This window comes from Zootoca vivipara, chromosome 7, assembly GCF_963506605.1.
Source record: "Zootoca vivipara chromosome 7, rZooViv1.1, whole genome shotgun sequence".
In the NCBI taxonomy this organism is placed as follows: domain Eukaryota; kingdom Metazoa; phylum Chordata; class Lepidosauria; order Squamata; family Lacertidae; genus Zootoca; species Zootoca vivipara.
The window spans coordinates 50,403,563-50,431,498 of NC_083282.1; the positions used below are offsets into that span (position 1 = coordinate 50,403,563).

Below are 27,936 nucleotides of genomic sequence, written 5' to 3' on the forward strand. Positions count from 1 at the left end.
GCAACACCTTTTTATTAGGCCAATGGTAGATTAGCATAATAAGCTTTTAAAATTGAGAAAGTTCAGCAGTCAAGAAAAGTCTTGTGAAACTCAAAAGCTTGTTATAATATTGGCCCCAGTACTTTTTTTCGGGGGGGGGAGATGCAGGGGAACGCATACCCCTAAACATTTTGTGAATCTAAGTTTGGCCTCATTGAGGGGCAGTATTTCAATATAAGTGGGAAAATGAGAGTACCCCTAAACATTTTTTTTGGGGGGGAAGCACTGATTGGCCCCCTTTTTAAAAGTTATCATCTGAATCATTAGATCTTAATCAGCCTTCCTTTGAAACCATCATGCTAACTGCACTTGTATCTAATTATAGAAATTATGGTACAGGAGCCCACAACTTTCTAGCATTTGTAATTAAACCTGTTCGCAGAAAGAGGAAGTACTTACTCTCAAAGAAGATCGAGAACTGCTTGCCTATATTGCTGGCGGTGAGTCAATAGAATTTCCCAGGTTGAACAGTGCAGTGGGGACCAAGCAGACTTTGCAGACTTGACAACACACAGCAACAAAAGTTGGTTAACTAGTTTGAACTGGAGCCTTTTCAGGGTGTGTGAAACTGAATGCAGAAGTCCAACTCTCAAATGATAACTATGATCTAGAGTGCGCTGTCTGAAGTGCCTTGCGACTTAAAAAAAACCATTTCCTCTTTTTCTGCTTCTTTGTGGGGGAGGTTAGACTTGTATGGTTAGACTCAGCGGTGGAGCAAGCACACATGCCCTGTGCCCAGGGGCGGGGCCAGTCGCCTGCAGGGGCGGGGCCAGCCAAGGCAGGACACTCCGCAGGGCCTCCCTACAGCTCAGGGGGAGGCAGCAGGCTGACCATTTGGGGCAGTGCGAATCCTGTGGGCGCCCAAGCCATTGTGTCTCTCCCAGGAGAGACACGTGGCTCAGGCGCGCTGCAGGCCCGCGGTGAATGCCGCCCAGTATTTTGTCACCCCATCGCCACCCCCTTCATCCGCCCCTGGTTAGACTTGTATTAACTTTTGAACGAATGGCTTAATATGAGCATAATACTGATATTATTATTATTGGATATTGTTCACTGACCTGTTGGTATGTTTTATGCTCCTTTAAATGAACTGCAATTGTTGAATTGGTAATTGCAATATATTATAATTATGGCTACTGTATTTAAATTGTCTGTCCTGTAAACCACTTTGGACACAATGTATCAGGGGGAAATACAATATGCAGATAAATAGGCTATAACTAGCACTACTTCTGTGGGTTTTCTGGATATTTTAGATGACCAAAACTAAGGCCAGGTCCCTGCCAAAAAGCAGCTCATGGTTCAAAGTTTACACATGATATAACCAAATGTTGGGTTGGAAATAAGGAGGTTTATTCCACAAGGGTGATCATATAGTTTCCAGTTGCAGGATAGTTTCATGCTTTTGATTCTATATATTTGGTGACTTCATTGGGCTTTTGCAGCTAGGGTTGCCAGATGTCATGTATATGAAATAAGAACTTTTCTTGCTAAATTTGTACATGTGTTCTTAATAATATAGCCCAAGTGCCTGCCCAACCTATTCTTCAAGCAGGACATTAATCTTCACAACACCCTTACATAAGACTAAGGTTCCATTAGCAATAGGCATGGATAGATGATGCAACTGGTACGAAGTCAGAAAGCTTATTTTAAAGTCAAGGCAACTCAAGCCCTGCTAGCGCTCCATATCCATGCAACCTCCTAATTGGTTGGTTCTCCTTGGTGGGTTGTGTATCTGCAGTTGACCAACAGAGAGCCTGCAGTAAAGCTTTGGCAAACTACAAAAAAGTCTGCTTACATTAGAGACGATAGTTGTGCAAACCATCAGTATGGATTCACACAGCCAGCGCATGTGGTGATTTTCCACATACAGTACTTAACACCTATAAATAAGTTCCCACCTTTTGCTTGTGAACACTGATGAAATGACTGCTGGCAAAGGATGAAATTTCAGTTGATTTGGGCTGTCATGACAGTCAACTATGTCTGGCAAAAAGCAGTTATTTTAGTCTGCTCTAGAGTATATGCATTTACATGTCTACTCAGAAGTAGTCACACAGTTAAGAGGGTGCAGGTTTGCAGCATAAGTGTGATTGAGTAATCTGCTGTAAGAGGTGCTGTTTGCAAATTTTTTAATGTTAAAAGTGGAAAACAATTTCTTCACATCACTCTTCAGGGTTGTTTTGTTTTTGTTTGTTTGTTTGTTTGTTTACAATACCCCCCCCCCAAATAAAGTGCTGGAGAATCATACTACAGTGTACAGTCCTGGTGTTGCATGCAAGGGCCCAGGCAACGATGCGTAATATATTTTCAAAAGGAACCTGGATTTTGATTCAAACTCGCTGTATGGGCAGATCTATACCATACATTTAAAGCACATGACTTTCACCCAATAATCCTAGTTTGTATGTAAGTCACTCTGGAAGCCTTTTCAGTTGACAAGCAGGGTTTCTCAAACTTGGGTCTCTAGGTGTTTTTGGACCACAACTCCCATCATCCCTAGCTATCAGGACCAGTGGTCAGAGATAAGAGACAAGATATCTTTATTGTCATTGTCCCCTTGCGGGAACAACGAAATTACAACGATGATGGGAACTGTAGTCCAAAAAGAGCTGAAGACCCAAGTTTGGGAACCCCTGCTGTAAATAAATAAAAACAAATAAGAGAATTGTAGGTCAATGGCTCCAGCTACCAGGAATGTTTGGGGTAAGTCATACGCACTAAATGTGTGCTGAATGTGCTTTAAATGTATGGTGTGAATCAGTCACTAGGGCTATCAACTCTCCCTCCCCCTTTCTTTGTTTGTTGTACTTATATTTCACACTTCCTCCAAGGAGCTCTGAGTGGCATGCATTTGTGGTTTTGTGCACCATTTTATTCTCACAATCCTGTAGGTTAGGCTGAGAGATGGCGACTAGCCCAAGGTCACCCAAGCAAAAGCTTCTTGGCTGAGATGAGCCTGGGTCTTATCCACACCAACACAGGTACAGGGACCCCAAATTGCATAAGTCCTAGCCAGCACGGCCAACAGTCACAGGTATTGGGAGGTGTCGTCCAACAACATCTGGAGGACCGCTGGCTTCCCATCCTCACTCCAACCACTATTCCACCCCTCTGGCTCTTAATCAGGGGATCTGTGCTTTTAACAGCTGCACAGCAGGCAGAAATTCGGCACATGGAAATGCAATACCAAAAGAAAACTGTGTTTTCTGAATTGCTGCTGGTTAAAGGCTTCCTTGTGGAAACTCCTAGCACTCAGTATTTCCACCGTTAAAATAAAATCTAACTCCAAAATAAAGAAAAGCCTCCATGTGTTTGTTCTTTAACGAATACGTCGACTCAAGACGTCACTCCCTAAAACACTAGCCAGACCATAAAAAGCACTTACCATTCGCCAGCATCTACAGGGTTCTCACTCACTGCAAAGAGCAGGACACCTCCTCTTAAATGAGATGGTTCCTTTATTTTGCAGGCGGAAGTTAGCACCACCAAAGGAGGGAGAAGGTGGCTGATTTCACCAGCATAACGGAGACATTTGTCCTGTCACTTTCCTCCTTGCTCAACTCATCTTTCTGTTGTGGGCTCAGCAAGAATAGCATGCTACAGCCACTCATGTTATTTTAACGGTTTGTCCTACAGATCTCTGTGAAAGATATTGCCTTGAGACATTTAATGCAAAATAAAAATTTGCTGCACAAAACACAGTTGGTTTTCACTTTTACTTGGGAGAGGCCATATTTCCAGGAATATAAAGTGTTTTGCTGTTGAATGAGAGACCAATAGTATTGCCTACATTGAGCCATTTCACAAATGTGGAACAAGCTCAAAGGTCAGCCTGTCGTAAAAATTGTTCATGGAACAATTTGCAAATAGAAATGTGATTGTGTTAGCAAGATTATTGTGGCTACCTAGAATACAAACCAAGTGTGCAGCCACCGCAAAATTTGGTCTTTCATTTGTAGTGTTTGGAAGCAACCCAGTCTCTTTTGGATCTGTACTGTATCATTCCAATTTGTAATTCAGGTCCAGTTCGGAACTGTTAAATCCAAAGCTCTGTTTTACTCCTTTTAAATATAAAAACTATAACCTTTTCCCCTTTTCACCTAAGTGAATGAAATTTTCAGGCAAAAGAGGCCTTCCAGAGTAAATTAAGACTGCCCAGAATGGAATGCAAATAGCAGCCATGGTGACCCTTTCTAAGGGGATACATTCTGCCAAATTTCAGAAAGATTGGTAGGGGAGAGCCACTGTACCTATTTGCACTCTTATTTCCCACAGCCTGCCAGGCAGGTGATTTCAAATGTGCGGTACTGGGAAAGAATATCTGAATCTATAAAACTGTATGGGCTTTTCTTTAAACTCGCCCCTTTCCTTACTCTCCACCTTCTGTTCTTTAAGGGTCCCATTTTTTCAGCCTGCTCCCTATTCAGAGCCTGCCCATCAAACACTTTTACCATTGTATCTGACTCTTGGTCTTTTACTTTCCTGTAAGCCCTAGCATCTGTTTTAACTTCCTTATCATTTTGCCCGTACTTTAAGTTCCTAGGCCTATGATGGCCTTCCCCACCCAAACTTTCCATTCCATGAACTTAATGTGTTTTTGCAAACATGGTTTTCAGTCTTTGAAATTAGAATGCCTGTGGATATTCTATAATGTACTGCAACAATTCAACCATTAGAGTGTAAATACTATTACCATGATGTTTCAGCATGCAAGAATCCAAGGATGGAAAGAAGAGACTGACTGACAGCTGGCATAGTAATGCCACTAAGTTCTCCAGCTCCTATTTGATAGACAATGCATGCTCCCCACTATGGTTTAACAGTCACGGCATGTATTTGGCAATCAAATTTGATCTCTACCACCTATGGCATCCTCTGCTGTGTTTCCTGATGGCGGTATGGCAGCCCTTTGCCCATGGTTTTGTCCCACACTACTGGTAGGAGGAATAGTGTCTTTCCATTTGTCTCTTATCTCCATTAAAAAAACTAACCAATCCCCAAGAGTCCTCACCACCCAGAAAATTCAAGCTTGATCAATCCCACATGAAATTAAATCAGACAAAAGTGTTGCTCCATTATGATGCAGCTTTTATTTTAAGGTCTATACTTAGTCAGTTCAGCAGCATTATATTCACAAACAAATGGATTAGTGCCGAGAGTCCTAGTATTACGCAATACCCTGAATTGTAGAAGTGCAGTGGTCCGAAGTGGCTAGGCCTTTCCATGGCAACTCTAAAAATGTCAGAAATCCACAGGCAAACATACTATCTTAAGGAAGTGCCTGAAGCTGTGCTTCTGGGTAAGATGGGTCTTCTTCCAACATCTTGCTCACAAGCCACAGTTGTTGTTTGTAACTAGTCTAATACAGTATGGCTGATAGTACTCCCAATTTCAGCTGCTACATTTCCCCCCTCTCTCCATTCCAGGCCTATAACAACAAACAACCCACTAGGCCAAGTGCTTGACATCTCCCCCCACCCAACTTTTTCTTGGAGGAAAAAAGATGAAGGTGCCGAACAAAGCACGAATATGCTCCTGCGTTGTCTGTCAAAGGCAAAATTGTACCCGTCAGTAATGTGCTGGCATTAATCCTTTCCCACGGCTGTAGGGACTTCCCCACCGCTCTTGCAAAGCAGATGCAGTTAATTGGGCACACCCTCCGTTTAACTAAAATGCGATCCTCAGGAGTTCCAAGTGTTCCAACCCAGCTCCAGCCTCTGGAATAAAGCAAGAGCTCCCGAAAAGCACACCGCGATGAAAGATTCAAGATTTCAGCAGCGGGTGCTATTCCAGCAGCACAGCGGTAAAGAACCCGTTGCAAAGGGATAGAACAAGAAAGGCAAAGTTAGATTTGACTTGGAACGTAGTGATGATTCACATGAAAGTCAGATTTGACATGCACATGGCAAAAGGCTACATTTCAGATTCCAGTGTTAAACACTGCACCCAATTTTAACAGGTGGTGCTTTTGGCAATAAGATGCCAGTAATGACTGAAGTATCGGTCCCAAATTCAGACAGGAACAGCTGTGAGTTTAATTGTCTCACACCAAGTAGATGTGCTTAAGCTTTAAGCAATTTACTTTCCAATTTTAAAAGGGTAAAGGAAAGCTAGCCAAGAGCACAGGTAGCTGCAGAAAGCATGGAAAGCAACACAAGTTAAATCCTTTATCGTTATTTCATGCTAGAGAGAGATGTCACAAGTGATCCATGTTTCCAGAGGAGATGGAAACTCCGCGGGCATGTCTTATCAAGCCTCGCTAGCACTCACTGGGAACTCAAATCCCACAATATTCTCACCAATTAGTACCATACCAAAGGTTGTATGCTGTCGAAGGATGGATGAGTCGCTATGCTGGCAATATGTGCCTGCAGGCTGCATGGTAGAAGTAGAGTAATATTTCTGAGCTCAAACATCTGGTTCCCACTGGCTACATTTCCCCCCTAAGGCTAGTGTTATTTGCATGATTTGAGTCAACAGCATTATTCGATAGTTTAAGGAGGGGGAAAGGAAGTTACAGTGCTCACACACTATTCAGTATTGTCTGATAATGGAATCCTTCCTGCAACAGTAATGGTACTGATTTGTGATACTACTGCCCACAATAGGAAGATCTTCATCTTTGTAAAAATGAATGGATTAGCTTTCTGGATTGGAAGTCTTTTTTTCTTCCCCCTCACCATATTCCTTTAAACCTAGCAGGACAAAAAGCATCACACACACACACACACAGAGCAAGATCACAGACCTAGGAAAATACAACCCTTCAGACCTTGCACCTGCAAAGTGACTCATACCTGAGACAGGTGTATGAAAGGTCTCAGCCACAAGCAGTACTTGCACTGATCCTTCCCTCTTGCCAGCATGCTTAAGCATCTCCCCCAGCAACTTAAGTCTATTTTAGGATAAGGCTTTACAATATATTCCATTGCACATAAAGCTCCAGTGCCATCATAAATAAGGAAAATAATTCTACATCCTTCTGAAGTGTTACACTAGTCCGCTACATAGTTTTTTATGTAAAGTAAGAGCCTCAGAGCAGAAGTCATTACTCTAACTAGCTGCTCCTTCAAACAGTCAAGTCTGCTGCCTGCACTGAGTGTCGTGTCCAAGTTGGCCATTCCAGCTAATAGCGGTGAAGGCAGGTCAGCTCCTTTAGCCCAGAGACTGCGTGGATGCATTTTGCTTGCAGTGTAGTTATCATGGGTCTGACTTGCAGGGGACAGTTCTCCGCTTGGAGCTGTAGAAGTCTGGAAAAGAGCAAAAGGACAAATTGAACATGCCAGCCAAGGGAGTGTCAGTGTGAGTGCCTGGGAGATATCCATTCATGCCCAAGGGCAGTCTGCTCAGAGAATGCAAGGCAATCACCAGCCAAGATCCTGGAGTTCCCAACACAACCGTAACTGGTATTCAAGGGGGCTTACTTCAAGGTCCCACTTCACAACTTGACAGCCATATACATGAAGGAGTGCCTTGCCAGCCCATGGTTTAAGACAGGCTTCCTCAACCTCGGCCCTCCAGATGTTTTTAGCCTGCAACTCCCATGATCCCTAGCTAGCAGGACCAGTGGTCAGGGATGATGGGAATTGTAGTCTCAAAACATCTGGAGGGCAGAGGTTGAGGAAGCCTGGTTTAAGATTTGCAGGACAGACCGTGCTGGTGATCTTGTCAACAATGGTGCTTTGTTTGGTTGGTGCAACGCTCTCAATCATGGCAGCTTGGCTGTGGAATTCCCTCCTAGTAGATATTTCCATGTCCTGTTATTGGTTTTTCACTTGTCAGCTGAAGACCATCAATATGACTACTGGTTGCATTCTGCTGGATTCTGTGCTACTGAAGTTTTAAGTGATTGTTACTAAATGTGACTATTTGGTTTAAACTTCTATAGCTATGTGTTCAATTTTATTTTAATTGTTCGACCGCATCCTGGGAACCTTCAGGATGGAGGGGTGATTTAAAATATAGTATTTTATTTTGTTAAGGCGCCGGGGGGGGTGGGATAAGAAGACTTCCTCTTAAACCGACAACAAGACAAGCAAAATTCCCAATATCAAATTCCAATTTTGAGCTCAGGTTCAGAATTCAACTGGTGAATTTGAAACAAATGCAATTTCACAAAAGTGAAATCCACGTCCAGGGCAGCTATGGCCATTAATTCTACCCTCCTCTCTGCAAATGTAAACACAGAAGACAAACAAAACTGGCAGCTCCTTACCTTTGATAGTTGTCTGCTTTCGCTTGGAAGACCTCGGGGAGCCAGACTTGCGAGCCTCAAAGTCCACTTGCATTGGCCTGTCTGTCTTTGTGTGCATCTTGAGAAGCACTGGGGAGCTCAAGCCCTTTTCACAAGCCTTTTCACAACTGTTTTCCTTTGTGGGGCTCAGCAGATCTTGAGAAGGCATCCTGTTTCGATGAGAGACCTTTTCCCATTTATAGTCCCCTTCAAGTGGGGTTTCCGATTCAAAGTCAAAGTTCCATTTCTGCCGAGCCTCCTCCAGCTGGGCCTTCATCAAAGACTGGAAGTCCTTTTGAAGCTGGTCGTGATCGACTGGTCCAAAGAGGTTTCTGCAGAGCTTCCTGCTGCAGGGAGACCGAAGGAGGTTGCTCTTAGACAGAGGCATGTTTCCAGCTAGGAGAAATACAAGCGACACGTTTTAAGGTTAAGTTACAACAGACCACCTTTAACAATTATAAATTAACAATAAAACTTATAAATCAATACAGTTGTTTCAGCAAGTAAAATAAATTGATCATTTTTTTTAAAGTACCATGGGCAAAGCTAATTTTACTAGGTCAAAAGCTTGGCAAAAATATCAGCATTGACAGCACAATGAAAGGCCTTCAAGGTGGAAGCAAGACGAGCCTCCAGGGGAGGAAATGCTGTAGCTTGGTTCCAATACAGAAGAGACCCTGTCCCAAATTACTGACCAACCACACCTCCTAATGGCAGCAAGACCAGCAGCAAGGCCTAATCAAAAGAACTCAACAGCATAATGTTTACACATGTTAACTGTTAATTGTTATTCATTTTTAGTGTTCTGTTTCAGCAAGTATATGTCTCATTATGTACTGTTACTGTGTTACTATATTCTCCATAAACTGCTTCGAGCACAGATTTACTTGTGGAAAATGCAGTACATCTATAAATGGACACGGCAATTTTTATTGAAGTGAGAATTGAGTGGACTGAGTGAAGTGGTGCATACAAGGCGATTGCTGTGTGATTGTGTATGTGGTGGTCGAGTGCTTAGAATAATGCCTGTGTAGAGTGAATGTATAGGTGACTGTTATTGATGGTATCAGTTGTCTTGAGGGACAATAAAGTGCACCTCCAGGGCTGAAGCCATGGCTGTATCATGCTTTTTTGGTAACAGTTATGAATTTTTAACTGTTAAATAGGTCACTTTACTTATGTACATTGTTTAGATATATATTTGGTTAAAGGTAAAGGGACCCCTGACCATTAAGTCCAGTCGTGACCGACTCTGGGGTTGCGGCGCTCATCTCGCATTATTTGCCGAGGGAGCCGGCATACAGCTTCCAGGTCATGTGGCCAGCATGACAAAGCCACTTCTGGTGAACCAGAGCAGCACACGGAAACGCCGTTTACCTTCCCGCTGTAGCGGTACCTATTTATCTACTTGCATTTTGACGTGCTTTTGAACTGCTAGGTTGGCAGGAGCTGGGACCGAGCAACGGGAGCTCACCCCGTTGCGGGGATTCGAACCGCCGACCTTCTGATCAGCAAGCCCTAGGCTCTGTGGTTTAACCCACAGTACCACCTGCGTCCCTATATATATTTGGTTACAAAACTCCAAATGAAGAATTATGATGGTGGTGGTGATTAGGAATATTGTTTAATTTTGAATAAGGAATTTGTATTGTATTTGATTCCTTTCTGTTGGGAGATTTCAGTTGACATTGTTGTTTAGTCGTGTCCGACTCTTCGTGACCTCATGGACTAGAGCACGTCAGGCACTCCTGTCTTCCAGTGCCTCCCGCAGTTTCGTCAGACTTACGCAGTTTGTTCAGACTCAGTTAACATTAAGAAGTAGCATATAAATTGACTATATAAACCAACAAGTTGGGCCCAACGATTTAAACAGTCCTTACCTTTGAAAGAACTGAGCAACATAAAACTAGGGATGGAATCTGTAGGGAAATTCTCTGCCAGGAGATCATTCAGATGACGTTTGAAACTGCTAAGGATTCCTCTGAGTAACTGCCAACGTCACCAAGAAAGGTGCTCTTTGCACTGTACACACAAGCCTCATCATCCCCACCCTTTGAACAGCAGCCTTCAACCAAGAAGAACGCTACCCAATAGCTACATGTAATGGAGCTCCCTGGAGATTAAAAAGGGTTTGCAAGCCAAGATCCAGTTGGCTGTGTTCCATTTTTAGTACTCCCTTTCTCCCACATAATTATTTCCATGCAGTCATCCATCAGACAACTCTTGTTAAATTAGGAAAGCATTGCCACAGCAGTTATCATTGGGCACATTGAACACACTCAAGGAGGCAGTCCCATGTTTTCCAGACACAGCCCTTTGCATATTGCATAGCACTTGCTGTTTTATGGTTGGCCTAATGTGAAGCAGAATCTTCCACATCAGATCTTTCCACTATTTATTGATCCCCTCCAGACAATTAGATGCAAGTGAACTGCGTTGCATAAAAGTGTCTGTTCTGTCAGTTTGTACCCACCCATTCCAAATGATAGTTTCTGTACAGAATCTTGATTGTGTTGGTCGTTAGTTATGTTTTTAAATACAGTGGTACCTTGGTTTAGGAACAGCATAGTTTATGAACTTGGATGAAAGAATGCTGCAAACCCAGAAGTAGGTGTTTTGGTTTGTGAACGTTGCCTTGGAAGCAGAACATGTTGTGTGTGTTCCATTTTTAAATTGAGTCCCCCACTGCTATGGGAAAGCACACCTTGGTTTAAGAACGCTTTGGTTTAAGAATGGATTTCTGGAATGGATTAAGTTTGTAAACCAAGGTAACACTGTACTGATATGAGACCTAATAAAGGAGCCTAGGAGCACCCTAAAGGAATGGCCCACATTTGACCAAATCTGGATGATTCAGAAGGACAGAGTCAGAACCCAATCTTTATATAGAAAATACACCCACAGTTGTGTTGGTACAGTCCTAGGATGTCCAAGTACCTATTTTAAAAAGCACATGGCAGCACAGCAAGACCTTGAGTCCAGTACAGTATATAGCAGTCCTCAACATGGCACCTGGGCACTACAGCACCTTCAAACCCAAGCCCCCCCCCACTCTAAAATGTTTTTTTTAATTGAATGGGGTTGGGGAAGTTGCCTCCTTTTTTCTGTGCTTTATTTCGGGAGGGAGGGTGTAGATGTTTTGCCTGTTTGGGAGAGGTTTCTGAGCATTACCAGTTCTGTGAAATGGGTGCTTTTTGTTGCCAAGAATTGTTTTAGATCTCCAGCCTTGAAAAGTTGGGGAGCAAGCTGCACTGAATGCAGTGTGACTTTCATGTTAACGTGCATGAAAGATTGCACTGTTCATGTACTTTTAGCACTGAATGTGGCCAAACGCCACCTGCTGTGTGTATGCAGTGTAGAACTAGCTACAATTTACAATAAAATGTTAAGTCACCAGCTGCTAATGGACTTGGGCATCACGGACTGTTCAGGATTCAACACACACACACACGATTTGTACAGTTAAGTTTGGGTGCATGGCTTCATCAAATCTGATGCCTTTGGCCCACATAATCTTAGCATTTTGACTTTTGCCCTGCCCCCTTTCATCCATCCATATTGCAGACAAAGCTGATCTCAAGGCCAGCAAGAGAGAGAGAGTTTCCATCAATACAAGGTCCTCCCACACCATTGTTACACATTTTCTCTAGTGCTGAATGGCATTAGTGAGAGACAGAATGCAGCCAAATACTGTAATGACCCACCTTGACATCACACTGTAGATCAATTTAAGTGTCTTGTGTGAAGTGACCTCTAAGGCTTACTGCCCATACACACATTTGGGTTTATAAGGTTTGGGTTACCAAGATGCTTAAGTGGACTGTGTTTTGTAGAGAGTACATTTCCAGACCACCACCACCACCACCTACACTGGCCAATGTGTTTGCAAGACTGCCTTTCCTCCAGTGTTCAGGCTTGGGAAGAGGCAAAGAGGTTAAAAATAGCAGCAGCCTTCATGCTCTCTTTATAAACAGCTATGCTGAATGACATCATTGAGAGGTTTAGGCATACCAGAACAAGTCCTGGCAGGTAGCGTGGCTGCCGAGGGCAGGCCTCAACTTGATATCTTGTCAAGTTGCCACTTCAGGCCACTGGAGCAGAGTGCTCACAAGGCACCTCTACGGTAGTTCCCTCAGCTGCTCACCCTGCAAAGGTTGGTGCCATGCAAGTTCTGAACTGCTTCTTCCTCTTGGTGAGAGAGAAGAGCCAAGGCAGCAGCCTTCAACGCATTGAGCTTTAAATCTTTATTTCATTTAATTATTATAACATGGAATATATGCTAGGTATACAGAATATACACGGATAAAATTCCCGTTTTCCATTCTGTGTCTATCTCATTCTATTGTGACTTCCCTCCACCACAGCTCGACATCCTTTGATATATATTGAACTAGTCATTGTGCTATATATATTGGTTACTTTGGCTCTCAAAACCATCTTACAATAGTTTTTTCACACCTTTACAAAGTTAGTGCATGCATATCAATAAATTTGTTTTGGAACGATGTTTTGTCATATATTCTTCTAAGCAATTCCATTCCTTCTTAAGTTGTTGATTCGACTGAAGTCTAACGGCTGCTGTCATTTTTGCCAATTCTATGAATTCACATAGCTTGTTTAAACAATCCTCTATTGAGGGGACAGTGTCCCCTTTTCCAGTCTTAAAAACATTGGATTGCAGGCAGGCAAACAATTCACTCGCATCACGGGAAAGTGCTACCACGTCTCTAATAAAAACCCCACAAAAGGTTCAAAGAGCAACTTTTGCAGTGGGTTGTCAAATTGAATGCTATGCACACTGGTTCATGCACACATACATACATACATATAGAGTCAGCTACAGGCTAGAAATCAACTCATACAATCCAACGTTTTAAAATGCTTTTCTTGCAGCAACTGTACCCCAAGGTCCTGAAAGTCAGCCCTGGGTGTTAATTTTCAAATATCTTTCTTATTCACTTCTTACTTGAGATCACAGCTCTGTTGCCATTGCACAGGCTCTTCCTTAAGACAGCTGCAGGAACAAAGCATTTTGCTCGATTCTGCATTTGGGATGGAGGCTGCAGCTACAAAATCACTGCCTACCACACAGCTGCTGAAGGCCCATATTTAGCCCACCCAACTCAGTGTATCTACTTTCTGACAGCAGCTTTTCAGACAGCAGTCCTTCCCCGGCCGTAGGTGGAGGTGCCAGGAACAGAACCAGGGACCTTCTGCAGACAATACACACTCTCTTTCAGAGGGGCTTGCGCATAAGTCGGCCACCTTACTAAACACAGCGCATCATTATAGTATTTCCTATTTATCCTGCAAACATGCTTCGGTGGTTGCCGGTTAAGAGCCAGCCAATCACAATGTAGGTCACCACTGTTGTTGAAACAGTAGCTTAAAAACCCTGCGCGTAGTTCAGAGGAGCGTCTCTCGCAGTTGCAAAACAATCCCGACCGCTTGGTGGCCTGTCTCGCTGGCGATCAGCTGCTGCGCCTGCCGGGCACAGGGCGAGCTCAGGGAGCCCGGCTCCTTCGGCCCCCAAGGCTGGAGCAAAGCAAACAGGACTTGCTTATCGTAATAGGAGGAGCCCGGGAGGTGTGCGAGACGCTCGCGGCGCTCGCCCCGGGATTACGTCATCTGGCACCACAGCAGCTGCGTCACGTGCCGCGCTGTGGGGGAGGGAGGGAAGTTGCGAAATCGCGCTTGCCACACAGACCTAGTTCTGACTGCCACAGGCAGGGAAACAAACACGGCCCCGAGAAAACTTACTACGGCCCCGCCTCGCCGCCCCCTCCAACAAGCATCCGGCGGATTGGGGGCCGGTTTCAAGGCGCTTCCTTCCACCCACCCAAAAAAAAAAAAGGAAAAAGGGGGGTGAGAACAGCAGCAGTTGGCAAAAGCTCATGGTTGGGGAGTTGGGCTCAAAAAGGCGAGGGGGGCGGAAATCCCACCCCAAGAAGCTGTTTGGGGGGGCGCCTTTTTAGGAGGGAAAATGTGGCTGGGAACACACAGCAGTTCGCAAAAGCGGGCTTCGGCTGCTCAAGCCCCGTAAACGAAAGAACTGCTCCTCCTTTTTTTTTAGGGGGGGTGGAGGAAGATGTGGGGGTTTTGTTGTTGTTCTTTTCCTCCTCCCCACCGAGGTCTCTTTCCAGCCGCTTCCTCCTCCTGCAGCGCAGCGTTGGGTTTGCGCGCGCCTCTTTCAAAGCGGCGTAATGGGGCTGAGTGACGCTCCTGTGAGCACAACAAGCACAAAAATAAAACTCGGCTTGGGAACAAGGAGTTCCCGGCCCGAGAGAACAGAACATCGCGGCGGGCTGGGCGGGGAGTCAAAAATCAGCTCGTGCGCGTCTTTCAAGTTCCACACAGGCGGGGCTTCTCCTCCCCCCCCCCTCGCCTCTTCCTGTCTTCAAGCTCCGGGAGCGAAGCGAAAACCCGCAGCCTCCTCTTTTTTTTACCCCTTGCTGCAGGAAAGGCAGTCCCGCCGGGCGGCTGCCTCGGAAGCGCCCCGGGAACACTCGAGGGCTTGGCCTGGCCCTCTTACATCAGCCCCGGCGGGGAGCGAGCGAGTGGCGGCCACTGAGTCACAGCCGCCGCCTGACTACCTCTCTTCCCCCCCCCCACCCCCCACCAAAGCCGAGCGGTAGTCGCCGCCTCCTGCAAGCCGGGACATGCCCCGGCAGGCTCTCCTGGCCGTGCAAAGTCACCGTCCGGCTCCCGTCTCGACAGCGCCCCCTCTCGCAAGGCGCAGGAAGAGCCCGCAACCCTTCGCAAAGGGCTCGGGCTACGTGGGGCATCGCCATTACCCAAGCGGTGCGATAAAGTCCAGATCCTTTAATGGTCCTCTTCCCCCTTCTCTCTGCCCCACCCCGCGCCCTCTCCAAATGTTCACCCTCGCTTCCAAAGGTTGCTTTGGAAGGCCCTCTTGCTCCTTGCGCTGAGCGGGGCCCGAGACTTCTGCCCCGACAGCTCTCCAGCCGCTACCTGACTCAGACAAACACAGGCACCTCCCTGCAAAGGCGCACAGACAAAGTAACTCGTCATCCAGCAAAACAACGCTCAGCTTCCTCACCCCCGGACTGGCCGCTCCGCGCTTCTTTTGGGGAGCGTCAGTCTGCTCATCTGTCAACAACTGACTAGTTGGTAGGCGTAGCACGGGCACCTACCCGAGACGTTTTTTGTTTCGGTGTGCATGGTCTGTGCAGGTTACGCGCAAGTGAGCGCGCATCACTGCCCCTCTCCCCTCCCTCAGGTTATAGCCCCCGAGTCTTCAGGAACAGGATGACATACATAAGCAACACGCAAATCTGAACAAACAATGCCGTTGTGTTTGGATAGCGAGCGGAGGAGTCGCCAGGCTCCTCCGACTGCGATGGACAGCACCGCCATCGCGCACTTCGGGGAGGTGCTCGTACCCCAAAACCGACCGAACCCATTTTAAGGGTTCCTTTGCCATCTCCTCTCGTGAGCAGGTGGGAGAATTCCGAGGTGGTGAAGGCGAAAAGCCACGCCGAAACTCTCCAGGCTGTCTAAGGGAGTGGCTAGAGATGGAAAGAACAGGTGGCTCAAGGGATGAAGAGGGAAGGCGACGTCTCCTGGACTCTGGGAAACGAAAGAAGGGTGGGGAGCGAAAGAGATTTCCCCCACCCACCGACGGGGTCAGGGCTGGTCCACTAATATTTCCCCACCCGGAGACAAAATACGAGATCTTCGACGTTACACAAGGTGGATGGGGGTGAGCAGGGAGTCAGAAGCCGGGATGCGCTCTCTCCCTTCGCAGCATAGCTGACCTCCGCAAATGAGGATGAAAGGGAAAAATCCCAGGCGGAGCGGAGGTCGAATGACATCGAGGGAGGAAGCGAGGGGGCTGCCACCTCCGAAATGTGGCTAGGGTGGGAGATGTCGACGCAGGTTCTCCATCACAATCACGGGTAAATGTTCCTGTTTTCGATACCTTAAATATTTTCCATGCACGTTACAATGCCGCCCTCCCCCTACCCAGCATTGAGAGCTGCCCAAGACCCTCCGGCTCCCAGACGGGAGAAAGCAGCGCTCACCTCTCTCTCTTTCGCTGCCTTCCTTCGCTCGGAGGCGCCCTCTGCTCTCGGTAGCTCTGAGCGTAGCAGCTCCCGGCAGGACTACATAAAGCCTTTCCAAGACCCCGCCCCCTCTCGTGAAGGGGCGGGGCCTCGCGCCTCTCCTCCCCGCCTCCGAGGAATTTCCAGAGCACCTCCTTCCTGGTCTCCGTTGTTGACTGCCTGGGTCCTCGCTTGCACACACGCCCGAAAAGGAATCGCGCCGCCGACAAATTCTTCCGCAAAGGTACGCCGGCATTTACGTCTACGAGCATAAAGAGCCGCGGCGCGACTCTTTGTACAAGATGCTGCAAGATGTAAACCGACCGTGTCTCCTCTGACGCTGATGCAAAACACCGGGAAGAGTGCCGGCTCGGTTGCGCTTTGTTTCTTAAGCGACTCTTTGTACGTTTTCCCTGCCCGGTATTAACACAGATTGCCGTGTCCTGTGTGGAAAAGCACTCAAAAGTATTTTTAGACATGCCTTGAAAATTTCTGCAAATAAAATTTCTGCACTCCTTAGACAGGCTGGCAGGCTGGCAGCCAACGAACTAACCAACCAACTGGCCGGGGAACCAACTAACCAGCCAGCCAACCAACTAACCAGCCGGCCAACCAACTAACTCACACACCTTTCCTCCCTCCTCCCTCCTGGCGCATTAAGAGCTGTTTAATCTGAAGCAGGTGTGCCCAGCTATTGCTGTTCGCCTCATTCTATCTCCAGGTTCTCCCCTGCATGGCGTCATCAGCACCAAAGTGCCGGCCTGTAGCCCCCTTCCCACTTTATTCCAGATTTTTCCTTGCGGGGGGGGGGAGGAGAATTCTCCGCAGTTTGGTGTTCTTTTATAATTTCCTGTTGTTAAATAAAAAATAAAGCAAAAATTAAAAATAAAATAATTAGCTGTTGCTTCAAAGTTCCCTCTTTCTGTCCTGCACACAAGCTACTCGTGGGTAGAGGCCTTGAGATTAGCTTCAGCTGGAAGTGGAACAGCTCTATTCCTAGGTGTCCCCAAAGTGGCATGAAGGCTGAAAGGCAACTGTGGACCCGCCCACTTTTCTCTTTGTGCATCGCCAAATTGTTGCAGGAGCTTTACTTAGTTGCTTATTAGGTTTATATCCTGTCTTGTCTCAAAGGAAACCATGGCAACATATGTACATCAATGCACCACCTGCTGCCTCCATTTTATCCCCCACAACAACCATGTGAGGAAGGTTGGGCTGAGAGAAAATGACAGGCCTAAGGTCACCCAGTGACCTTCACTGAGTTGGAATGTGAACCCGGTGTCACACTGGGCCTACCAAGGGTTGCCATATTTTGAAGAGCAAAAAAGAGGACACTTTTGCCGACTTCTACTTTTAACTATGGATCGCTATGACGACACTACCCATGAAAAAGAGGACGCGTCCTAGAAAAAGGGGACATATGGCAATACCCTCAAACTAAGTTAAAATCTGGTTTCCTGAATTCAAATCCATTAAAGTCACTCACACCTGCCATGATAGGCCAATGATGAGGATGGCGAGTCCCAATCATTTGGTATTTGTAGCATTTGTTTTATAGTCTTTCTGTATCGGGTCAATTTTTGTTGCAACATCTAATTGTCTGGAGAATGTACTTTATTTGATACAAGGCTGTGACCCTTGATTCTTTTCGTAAGGTACTGTTTTGTTCTCTTGTTTTTGTTTATTTTATTTCATAATTCTTACTGGACTTTTCTTTTAACTTCATAATACTGCAAAGTATTGAGATAATCATTCACAAATTACACCTTGGTCATATGAACTTTTAGTGATGTGTGAAGATGCTCCACTTCAGGGCTGTTGAGCTACAACTCTAAGGTTGCTACCACCCTTTCTGGAACCAAATCAGGACCTTTAACAAAGGGAACCATGCATCTGTTCCCCGCCCCCTCCATATATCAATATTTAACATGGCAGGGCATTGCTAGGCAACATTGTTAGCCACCTGCTTCAAAAGTCTTAGCTGTCTACTTAGTAGGTTGCCACCTTTTGGAGCTGGGCTTCTGCACCATTATCAGCTGTGTAACAGGCAGAAATCTACCAGGCATAGCTTTCCTCACTGCTACCATGCACTGATGGAAAGGACACTTGTTGAAAGACTGCTCAGTCTGCTGTCCAGCTGCTAACAAACATCATGGTTGCTGACCCTTCTTAACTGCTCTTTATCTTTAAAATAGACTTAGGAGGATGCCTTCAAACAGAAGACAGCCTTCTGCAAAGTACGGCACAAGGTTATGCTAATTACTTTTTGTCTAGCAGCCTCTGCGTTATAATTTTTTTTTTGAAAGACAGACAATATTGGAGTGGGGGCAGAATTTGTAACTGTGTAGGACTCCTTTATTCTCCACTGTGGATTGGGATGAAGTAAGCAGCAGAACTATTATCTAGACTGCTTTTTCCATACCTAATGCAACATTGGTTCATGGCTAAAGAACCCCATTATCTTCTATTTCAGAATACGAGGAAAATCAGTTAAATCAGCTGGTAGCCAGATTTCGAAAATTGGCTTCCAGGGATAAAAAGCGAACGTTCATAGTAAAAGTGCCTGGATAAGCAGCTTTCAGAGCGAAGTGCTCTTAACAAGGAACATGTTTGGGCATGTTATACTAAGGAGGCTGCATCCTGATGAAGTGGCCTTCTTCTGAGTTAATAACAGTCCTGGTTTCAAAAGTAGAATATGCTGCTGTGATCACAACATCCAGATAAGAGGCTAGACTGGAGTTGCATTGATTGTGGCACCGTTGTGCTCATCAGCTGAAATTAGGGCTGCACATTAAGGGTTCGATTTACCATACCTGAGCCTGTGTGTGCGTATTTGTGGGTCGATGGAACAGCTCCTGGCGTTCTCACATTTGTTGGCGGCACAGCCCCTGTGTGTTTAACAGCTGGGTGACTGACAGGTAGAAATTCAACAGATGCAGTATCCTCTATCATTGCAATTCCATTAAGATGTAGCATTTCTGCCTGCTGTGCAGATTTTCTTGAGGCACAAGGGTTTGGCCAGGTGCTAATTCTATTAATGTCCAGGCTGTGTCGATGAAGAGAGACTTGTGGTCAGATTGAAGTTGGCTATTACCATCTTATAACAATTATGGCAGGATGCAGCTAACAAGCCTCATCAGTGGAAGTCCTGTGCAAGCACTTCCACTTGGACAGCAATGCTTTCCCGGCTTACTTCCCCCTTCATGTCTACCCCCCCACCTCATGAATTGGGATGGATGTGTTAGGACGTGAATCCCCAGAACAGGATGTGGTGGTTGGGATGTGGGGGTGGAGAGAGGGGAGGAGAGGGGAGGGGGATTTTCCATGTGGCAAGTTGAAATGCTCATGCAGACAAAACGTTCATCATAGTGCGACATTGAACCCTGCCCATAGATACTGCATGCTGTGGAATAAAACCTAGCAGGAACTATTCTCCTTAGAACATTTCATGCCTGTGAAGTGTCCCCATTATTTCTCCTTTGCATTTAAGTTTTTGATTTGACTCAGTCGGTTTTTAATGGGCAAGTTAAAATTCCAAACCCAGCATCGTAACATGCATAGATTGCATGGGTACAAAGAATGAGGCTTTAAGACTAATTAAATCTCTGCATCCTTTGCATTTAATAACTGCTCAAACTCCACTCCGTGACTGGCTCCTTTTTGGTGCTGCTGCTGTAGGACCTCCCCTTGGCACTGGGCCCTGTGGAATAGAGTTCCCTTATTGTGCCCAGTCAGTGCCCTCTCACTCTGCTAAACAGAGCAGAGAAATTACGCTTTAAAATAAATTAGAGTAGAGGGCATGGGAAAGTGTTAATTTCATGCCAGGAACTCTTGCTACTACAAGCTAGCAACAAGGGATATTAATGATATTACTATTATTATTATTATTATTATTACTACTACTACTACTACACACCATTTGAATGCTACCAACAAAGTCAAAACTCTTACGTGTAGAACAATAGCAGATGCTGTCCTGTTTTTACTTTTTTTAAAAAAAAAATATTATCACATGCCTAGGACTCATTGTGTGCCAGAATGTGGGAGACATGCTGTTTTGAAAAACTAGGCCATCTGAGCCAGATCTGCCCACTGCTCACATATCCTCTTACTCCCAACTGCTCCATGGTGACTGTATCTCTAGAGCTCTGGTTCTTAAACTGAGAGGCAGGCCCCCCACCCCTCTTGTCTGTGAGTCCTGGAAGACTTGCTCCCTGCCCTGCAAGCCTTTTTCCACCCAGCCTTGAAGGACAGGGCCCTGACTGACTCCAGCTGCAGAAGCTGAGGTTGCTGAAGACTCTTGGGCTGGGGTCTTTTGTTGTTGCTGTTTTTAATTTTTCTTCCCCTTTGTTTCTTTATTTTAAATATTGTGATTTATGTGGAAATAGTTCAGTCTGCTTGTGTACTTTTAAATGTTTTATTTATTGTTTATTTATTATATTGTTTGTTTATTTATTATGTTTTATTTATGACTCCTTTTGTTATGTTGCTGTGATGCTATGCTTGGTTTTTTAGGTTGTAATCTGCCTTGGCATGGCGTACAAATAAAATTATGTGTGTATGTATGGTAACACACGGCATTTGAAGGCAGGCAAATAATTCAAGAAGGGAGAAGCTCTCACAGTGGGCCCAGCAAAATACCTCTTTCTATCCAGCAACAGAGTTATGCCTGACAGTCACTCAAATAAGGCCGGCCAAAGGACAAGATATTGTGTGTGTCCCCGCCCCCCATTCCACATATAGATGCCCACTAGCCTAGCTGTTGAATCTCCAACCAAAGGGAATGACTGCCCTTCAGTGTCTGCTGCCTGAGGCAGTTGCCTTGTGCCACCTGGTGGTTGGGCTGGCCCTGCACAGCAATTCATCCCATTTGTTATTCCAGGCAACCAATGTTTACGCATATTGCCTCCAACAGTGGAGGCAGAATGTAGCATTTGTGGCTTGTGGGCCATGGATAGATTTATTATCTTCCATCAATTTGTCTAATCCTTCTTTAATGGTGTCCAAATTGGTGGCCCTGACTACATCTTGTGGGAGCAAATTCCATCCTTTAATTATGGGCTGTGTGAATAAACACTTTCTTTTGTCTGTCCTGAATCTTCCAGCATTCAGCTTCCTTGAATGTCTGCAAGCTCTTTTGTTATGGGAGAGGGAGAAAAAACTCCTCTCTACCCATTTTCTCCACACCTTGAACAATCTTAAACACCTCCGGAGGTTCATAGATCGCCCTGTGGTGAAAAGAAGCCCTTGTCTGCTGTGTGTATTGCCTACTTGTCCCTCTTAAAGCAATCTTAAAATGTACATTCAGAGGTAGAAAAGACCTGTTGCTCACAGATAAGGAATCAAGGCATGCTTCCTCTAGCTTAGAGCCCAGGGCCATTTCCTAGTCAATTATTTGTTGGGCTATAAATGAGCTGGGGGTGTTTTTTTTGGGGGGGGGTATTCCCAGTCACTTTCTCCTCCCTGCTGAGAATTTAATCTGAATACAAAAGAGGCATTGTTACATGTAAGAGGCATGCTAAGCCTATCTACAAGACAGCCAAAAAAGTCACTACAAATTGCAGGATGGGGTTATTGTTATAAGGTGTTGAGAAGTTATCCTTTCCTCATCCTGGAGTTCTTTCTTGGGGCAGCACCAAGGCCTCCTTTTTGTCTTCTCTTTCACATGTTGTGGGCAGCATGGATTGTTTGTAGCTCTGCCGAGTCACAAGCAGCTGCGTAACTAAGTGTCTGGTAGTTTGGGAGCCTTTCATACTATTCAAACAGTTCACGTCCATGTTTTTAGACCCTGTTTGCCATGTCCCGGTCATAAAGGTCTCACTGTGAGCATTTTTTTTATTTTTCTCGTTGAACTGTTATGAGTTATCTGGTGACTGGTTAATTTTATTGGCTATTAATATGCGGTGTCTCTCGCCTGTTGTTCTATGACTATTTAAACTCTGTTATAATTAGCGAATTATACGAGTGAAATTTTGGAAGTTGTAAACTGCTTTGAGCAATGTTGCCATGGAAAAATGGCATACAAATAATCTACCATAATGACAATGCAAAAGAGTGTGTTTATATCCATTTCCCCAAGAGGGGGAAGTCCTAGGATAGCACGGCATAAACTGCTGAGCCTCTTGGGCTTGCTGATCAGAAGGTCAGTGGTTCGAATCCCCGCGATGGGGTGAGCTCCTGTTGCTCTGTCCCAGCTTTTGCCAACCTAGCAGTTCAAAAGCACGCCAGTGTAAGTAGATAAATAGGTACCACTGCAGTGGGAAGGTAAACAGTGTTTCCTTGTGCTCTGGTTTCCATCACTGTGTTTCGTTGCACCAGAAGCGGTTTAGTCATGCCGGCCACATGACCTGGAAAGCTGTCTGTGGGCAAACACCAGCTTGCTCGGCCTGAAAGCGAAATGAGTGCCGCAACCCCATAGTCACCTTTGACTGGACTTAACTGTCCAGGGGTCCTTTACCTCTACCTTTTACCTTACTTTTGGATGAGTACAGTGGTGGCTTTATTGACAAATCCACAAATAGAACACAGCAGGAAAAAAGCACACCAAGACATTTCTTCAGCAGACAGCAGCACCCTAAATATCAATCTATGAAGCTTTCTCAAGGCTGCACACCCTACTCTGGCTAATTCCAATGATAAACTCTCCTCTTGCTTTCTGCTCTATCATTTCAAACTGCAGTTTCTCACATACTCATCTGCAGGTCACTCCTTCAGCCTCCATCCCTTCAAGTGAGTTTGCCCATTCACAGGACCATTCCCAGTTGTTGTTTTTGCAGGCGGGCATACGCTCCAACATTTCTCTGATGAAAATAGGGACGTCTTATTCCATAATGATAAGTTTACTATCTACACATCTTGCTGGATTGCCCCAGCCACTCTGGGCAGCTTCCAACATATATAAAAACATAATAAAACATTAAACTTTTTTTTTTAAAAAAAAACCTTCCCTATACAGGACTGCCTTCATATGGCTCAGGGGTTGGATAACTCCATACCCTCCAACATTTCTCCAATAGGGACATCCTAAGGAGAAGTGGGACATTCTGGGATCAAATCAGAAACTGGGACAGCTTCTCTAAATCAAGGACATCCCTGGAAAATAGGGACACTTGGAGGGTTTGTGGGCAGGGTGGGGTAAGTAGTTGTGGGATTATGCCTTGCAGGTGCCAAAATAAGTTTAAGAGTCTTGGGTACTATGACTTTACCCCTTAATTTGGGAAGGGAGGACATTTGCTACTCTACCATAGGCAGCAAAATGTCTCAGCTGGTCCCCTGCCTTAGATAACCAAATATTAAACTCCTAATATTAGTAAGGAGGAAAAGAAAAGAAAAATCCTAAATGTCGTATTTCAGTCCTGGCCACCACAGAAGCTAGAAACAGTATTTGTGTGACGACAGTCCATAAAGTTTGATTCTTCTCGACTTCAGATTATTTGTTTGATTGGGCTTGTGTAAATTTACTCACTGGAGAGATTAGCATGGGATTTAAAAGGCAGCCTTCTGCAAGAACAGATCGGATGTGGAGATCTGCAGTCAAACCCTTATGCAAGGTTAGATTAAACGGACATTCCAACATCTCAGAGGGAACATAGCAATCTCAAAGAGGCAGAGGCAGAAACTTTGTGGATTCATTCTGCCAAATACTTTGCAAATCTTTTGTAGCAATCGGAAGCAGACCTTACACAACAGCTCTCCACCCTTGACCAGGTTGTTAAAAAGGCTTGGCCCGACTCATGCATAGAGCAGGGAGAGGGAAACTGTAGCCTCCAGGTTGCTAGACTACATTTGCCATTATCTGTGTCTATTGGCCATGCTGGCTGGGGCTGATGGGAGTTGGAGTTCAACAACATCTAGGAGGGTCATGGATTTGCTCTCCCTGGCCTAGAGAGATCTCTGGCTCAAGAACTTTCAGGACCACACTGACAGCTCAATCTTATGCTTCAGTTTCAGCTCAATCCTATACTTCGATTTCAGCTGTCAGGAGCCTTGGAGATCTTAAAAATGAAGGACTTCATGCTGGCATACCAACAGGGTTACACCAGCGCATTTATTATGGCGGTGTAGCCCTACTTGCTGACACCATTCTGCAGTCAAAAAAGTCAAGGGAGTTAAGCTCTCTCTGACCTTCAAGATGATGTCACATTACGCTTTTAGCACTGTAAGTATATATGTCACAAAATGTGCCTACAATATACAATAATACAATGCATACCTGAATGGAAGCAACTGAGCCAAAACTGACTTTGGCTCTGTCTCTTGTTTTCATTTCGTTACACTTTGAGTTGTTTAAAACGACCAGACTGTGACATTGTCAATACTGTGCTCTCTCTGAACGCTATCACTGAAAGAGCCATGTAACTGATACCTGATTTAAACAACTGGTTTTTTTCTCAACTGTGTGTTAGGTTTGCTGTCTATCTTTCCATCCAAATGAACGCTCAGAGTTGGGTGGCCATATGACAATGGGAAAAAAGGCCTCTGCAGCTTTAACTGTTGTGTAGAAGAGGCATAGTTTAGCCGCTGAAATTCCCTCTTCTACACAACCATTAAAACTGCAGGAGCCTTGTCCTCCCCCATCAGGGCAGCCTAGCTCAAAGTGGGATGCCAAGTCCAAGAAAAGCAACAACACCACAAAGTGAACCATTCGGAGAAGCCAATAAAGCACAATCCAAGGAAACAAGTGAGTAGCAGCAAATGTCAAGTGCCTACCTGAATATGAAGGCCAATTCTGGGTACTAATTGCTCATCTTTCATGCAGACACGCCTCCTGTGATGAAGGTGGAGATCAGCTGGCAAACCAGTCAACCTGGAACCCTACTTGCCATGCCTGTTTTTTTTGTTTTTCATTACAGTGACTGTATAAGATGAGTAATCCTAAACTCAGCAAGAAGATGGTCCTGGAGGGCGGTTCTGCACCAGAGGAAAAGAAGATTCATTGGGAGAGGAGGATTCAGTCAAACATGTCTGAACATATTCCTTTTGCCCTTTGGCAAAAAATGACAGCTCTGGGTCAATTAAAAAAAAAAAGCAACAAAGCTGCAAGTTTTTAGACCAAACAGGATGTATTGGGACTGAGGGAAGCTTTGGATGAATTTTTAGTAAGAGTCCTGCTGGGTTCACCGAGTCCAGCATCCTGTTTTTCAATCAGCTAGGTGCCTCTGGGAAGCATCAACACTAAGAATTGTTGTCAGAACACGGTGGGCAACCGGATTTCACCTTGGACTATGTGGCACTTGGTCGTGTGTGATTTCAGGGCCAGCACAGCCTTCATAGGCAAGATTCCCTTCAACAAGGCAAGCAAGTATTAACAGCCACAGATGGAAGAGACAATGCATCAGGATTCAAAGAAGTGTGACTAGCCCAAGGTGCATGTGACTAGCAGCTGCATGTGGAGGAGCGGAGACGCAAACCCGGTTCCCCAGATTATGAGTCTACCGCTCTTAACCACTACACCACGCTGGCTGTCTTCCGGTACTACTTTCAGGCTAGCAGAGTCTGTAACCCGAAGTGTTTGTAACCCAAGGTGCTACTGTATTCCAATCCTGCTCATGTAGGCAAAGGAAGCCAGTTTAAACCAGAAATAAGCACCATAAGAAACTGCATGTTCTTCTCACAAGTTAAGCATTACATTTAAAACAGACTCCAGTTCTGATTTAACATGTGACTGTGTGTGTGATATATATATATATATAAACATAGTTATAGTTAAAAATGCTTCTGTCAACAATTCTGTAACCACAGAGAGTAACTACAGCTTGCTGGGAATCGAAAATGGATTTACGAGGTCAGAAGGAGGTGCTTGTAAACAGGCAGAAACTTCTCCTTTTCCACATTTACCACTAGGGAATAAGAGTACATTTGATTTTATTCAGTACTGCCTGCATTAAAGAGCAAACCTAAAAGAAAACCAAGTCATTCCTAGAACCACCTGATGAATGGGGCCAGGCTGTACTATAGCAACAGATTGAAGAGGCATATAAAATACATTTTAAAAAAAGATTTTGAAACTATTGTTCCCAATTCCTACAGGCTGCTATGCAAAGGAACTATAGCCCTCGAAGTGTGTAATTGTGGAATACATTGAAATAATCAGTTCAGTTAGAAAACAGATTTTTAACAGAGTGGGGCCTTTTACATTTAGGGTCTATTTTACAGTCCTCTATCTGCAGTTAAGAACCATAAAAAAGGAGAACGGGGGACGTGGAGGTAACTGCCAATAATCTGATAGCACCTGGACAGCTACGATAATGAAATGGATTGTATTTCTGTTTTTAAAATAGTAATTATTTCTAAATTTGTACCTAAGTATACACAAAGTTTGCAACGTTTTTGTCCTCTTATTTTGCAATTCTTTAAGTAGCCACCCTGTTTACATTCAGAAATAAGTGTTCGATGGCTGTTCTGTAAGTGTTTAAAATACTATTCTCCAAGCATGACCCATCCACACCCAAGAAGAGGTCATGCACCAGCAGGCTTGGGGAAATTCCCAAGGTTTGCAGAAGTATGACCAATATGTGGGGGTGGGAGTTTAAAACCCACAAATCTGTAGGAAAAAGAATCCTAAGAAAGAAGACATTAAAAACCCACAGTCCAGTAAGAACTGGGTGTGCTTAGTTGCCATGGAATGCATACAGGTGTGTGTTTGTGTTGAAAACTAGGAGAGAATGGAACGAAGTAGCCTGGGACAGGATATGGCTGGCTGAAACCCTGCACAGGAGCACTTATTCGCTCAGATTCTGTGACTCTCAAAATCTATCCAACTATATGTGAGCTGCCTACTACCATCCTTCTGTAAAAGAATTTGAAAGATGACATTTCCATGTATCCAAGCAAGAAAACAGCATAACAAGGTTCCAGGCAGGACTGCCACCGCCCCCTGCTTTTCCCCATCTCTTGGCAGGGCAAGGATCAGAATGACTTGCTGGGAATAAATTGTCTGTTTAGCTATGACAGTACAAACTCCTGTATGTCCCCAACCGCTAAAGCACATCCCCTTCGAAACTCCCTGCATGTTGGTAATAGGCAAGCACCTTCACTGTGTTTTCGGTGTCTACTAAAATATTTTTTGCTTAAGCAAGCCTATCCAGACATGTAAAATTTGAGCTGTGTTTTAATATGTGGTTTTATTTTACAATGTATATATTTCAAAACGGCTGATTTTATCTTTTAGAAAAACAGGCTAACCTGTTTTTTTTATTGCCAACCTTTAACGCCTGCTTTAATTAAACCAGTTAAGAGGTTTTTTAATTCAGTCAAATAAGATAATGGAATCGTAGAAATGTAGCGTTGGACCACGAGGGTCATCTAGTCCAACCACTGCAATGCAGGAATCTTTTGCCCAACATGAGGCTCGAACCCACAACCCTGAGATTAAGCGTCTCATGCTCTACCAACTGAGCTAAAAATAAATGTAATTAGGACAGGGGTGGGGAACCAGCAGCTTTTCAGCTCCTACTCCCATCAGTCCCAGCAGCCAGCATGGCTGATAGTCAGAGTTGAAAGCAGTTGCTGACCTGGGGGGGTGCACCTGTCCCCACCCCACTTTAAGACAAGGCGGAGAGGATGTGATCCCAGCACAGGGATGTGAAGAGA

General features: G+C 44.9%; 2 protein-coding genes across 4 annotated transcripts in view; both read right to left on the minus strand.

Annotated features, from left to right (window-relative positions):
* The window catches only part of RAB44 (RAB44, member RAS oncogene family), a 33,761-nt gene extending 28,786 nt beyond the window's left edge, over positions 1-4,975 (minus strand). For both annotated transcript variants that reach the window (XR_004693036.2, XM_035122490.2), the window contains exon 1: positions 439-4,975. The gene's annotated coding sequence lies outside the window, so the exon portion shown is untranslated. The remainder of the gene's footprint in view (positions 1-438) is intronic.
* A 141-nt stretch (positions 4,976-5,116) lies between these two features.
* On the minus strand, positions 5,117-16,403 carry CDKN1A (cyclin dependent kinase inhibitor 1A). Of its 2 annotated transcripts, none has more exons than XM_035122493.2 (3): positions 16,324-16,403; positions 8,261-8,674; positions 5,117-7,295 (listed from the first exon to the last, which is right to left on the minus strand). In XM_035122493.2, the coding sequence occupies exons 2-3, from the start codon at positions 8,664-8,666 to the stop codon at positions 7,246-7,248; spliced, it is 456 nt and encodes a 151-aa protein (XP_034978384.1). In that variant the 5' UTR covers positions 8,667-8,674; positions 16,324-16,403; the 3' UTR covers positions 5,117-7,245. The 2 variants fall into 2 exon arrangements, with proteins under 2 accessions (XP_034978384.1, XP_034978383.1); XM_035122492.2 differs by lacking the exon at positions 16,324-16,403 and adding an exon at positions 10,159-14,684.
* Positions 16,404-27,936: the final 11,533 nt, after the last annotated feature.

What these genes read in the sequence shown, in the direction of transcription:
- CDKN1A (XM_035122492.2), bottom strand. Translation starts at nt 10,180, where the DNA reads ATGTTGCTCAGTTCTTTCAAAG. An exon ending in GTTGCTCAGTTCTTTCAAAG is followed by an intron (nt 8,675 to 10,158) that starts GTAAGGACTGTT and finishes TATTTCTCCTAG; the next exon opens with CTGGAAACATGCCTCTGTCT. An exon ending in AAAGCAGACAACTATCAAAG is followed by an intron (nt 7,296 to 8,260) that starts GTAAGGAGCTGC and finishes GCTCTTTTCCAG; the next exon opens with ACTTCTACAGCTCCAAGCGG.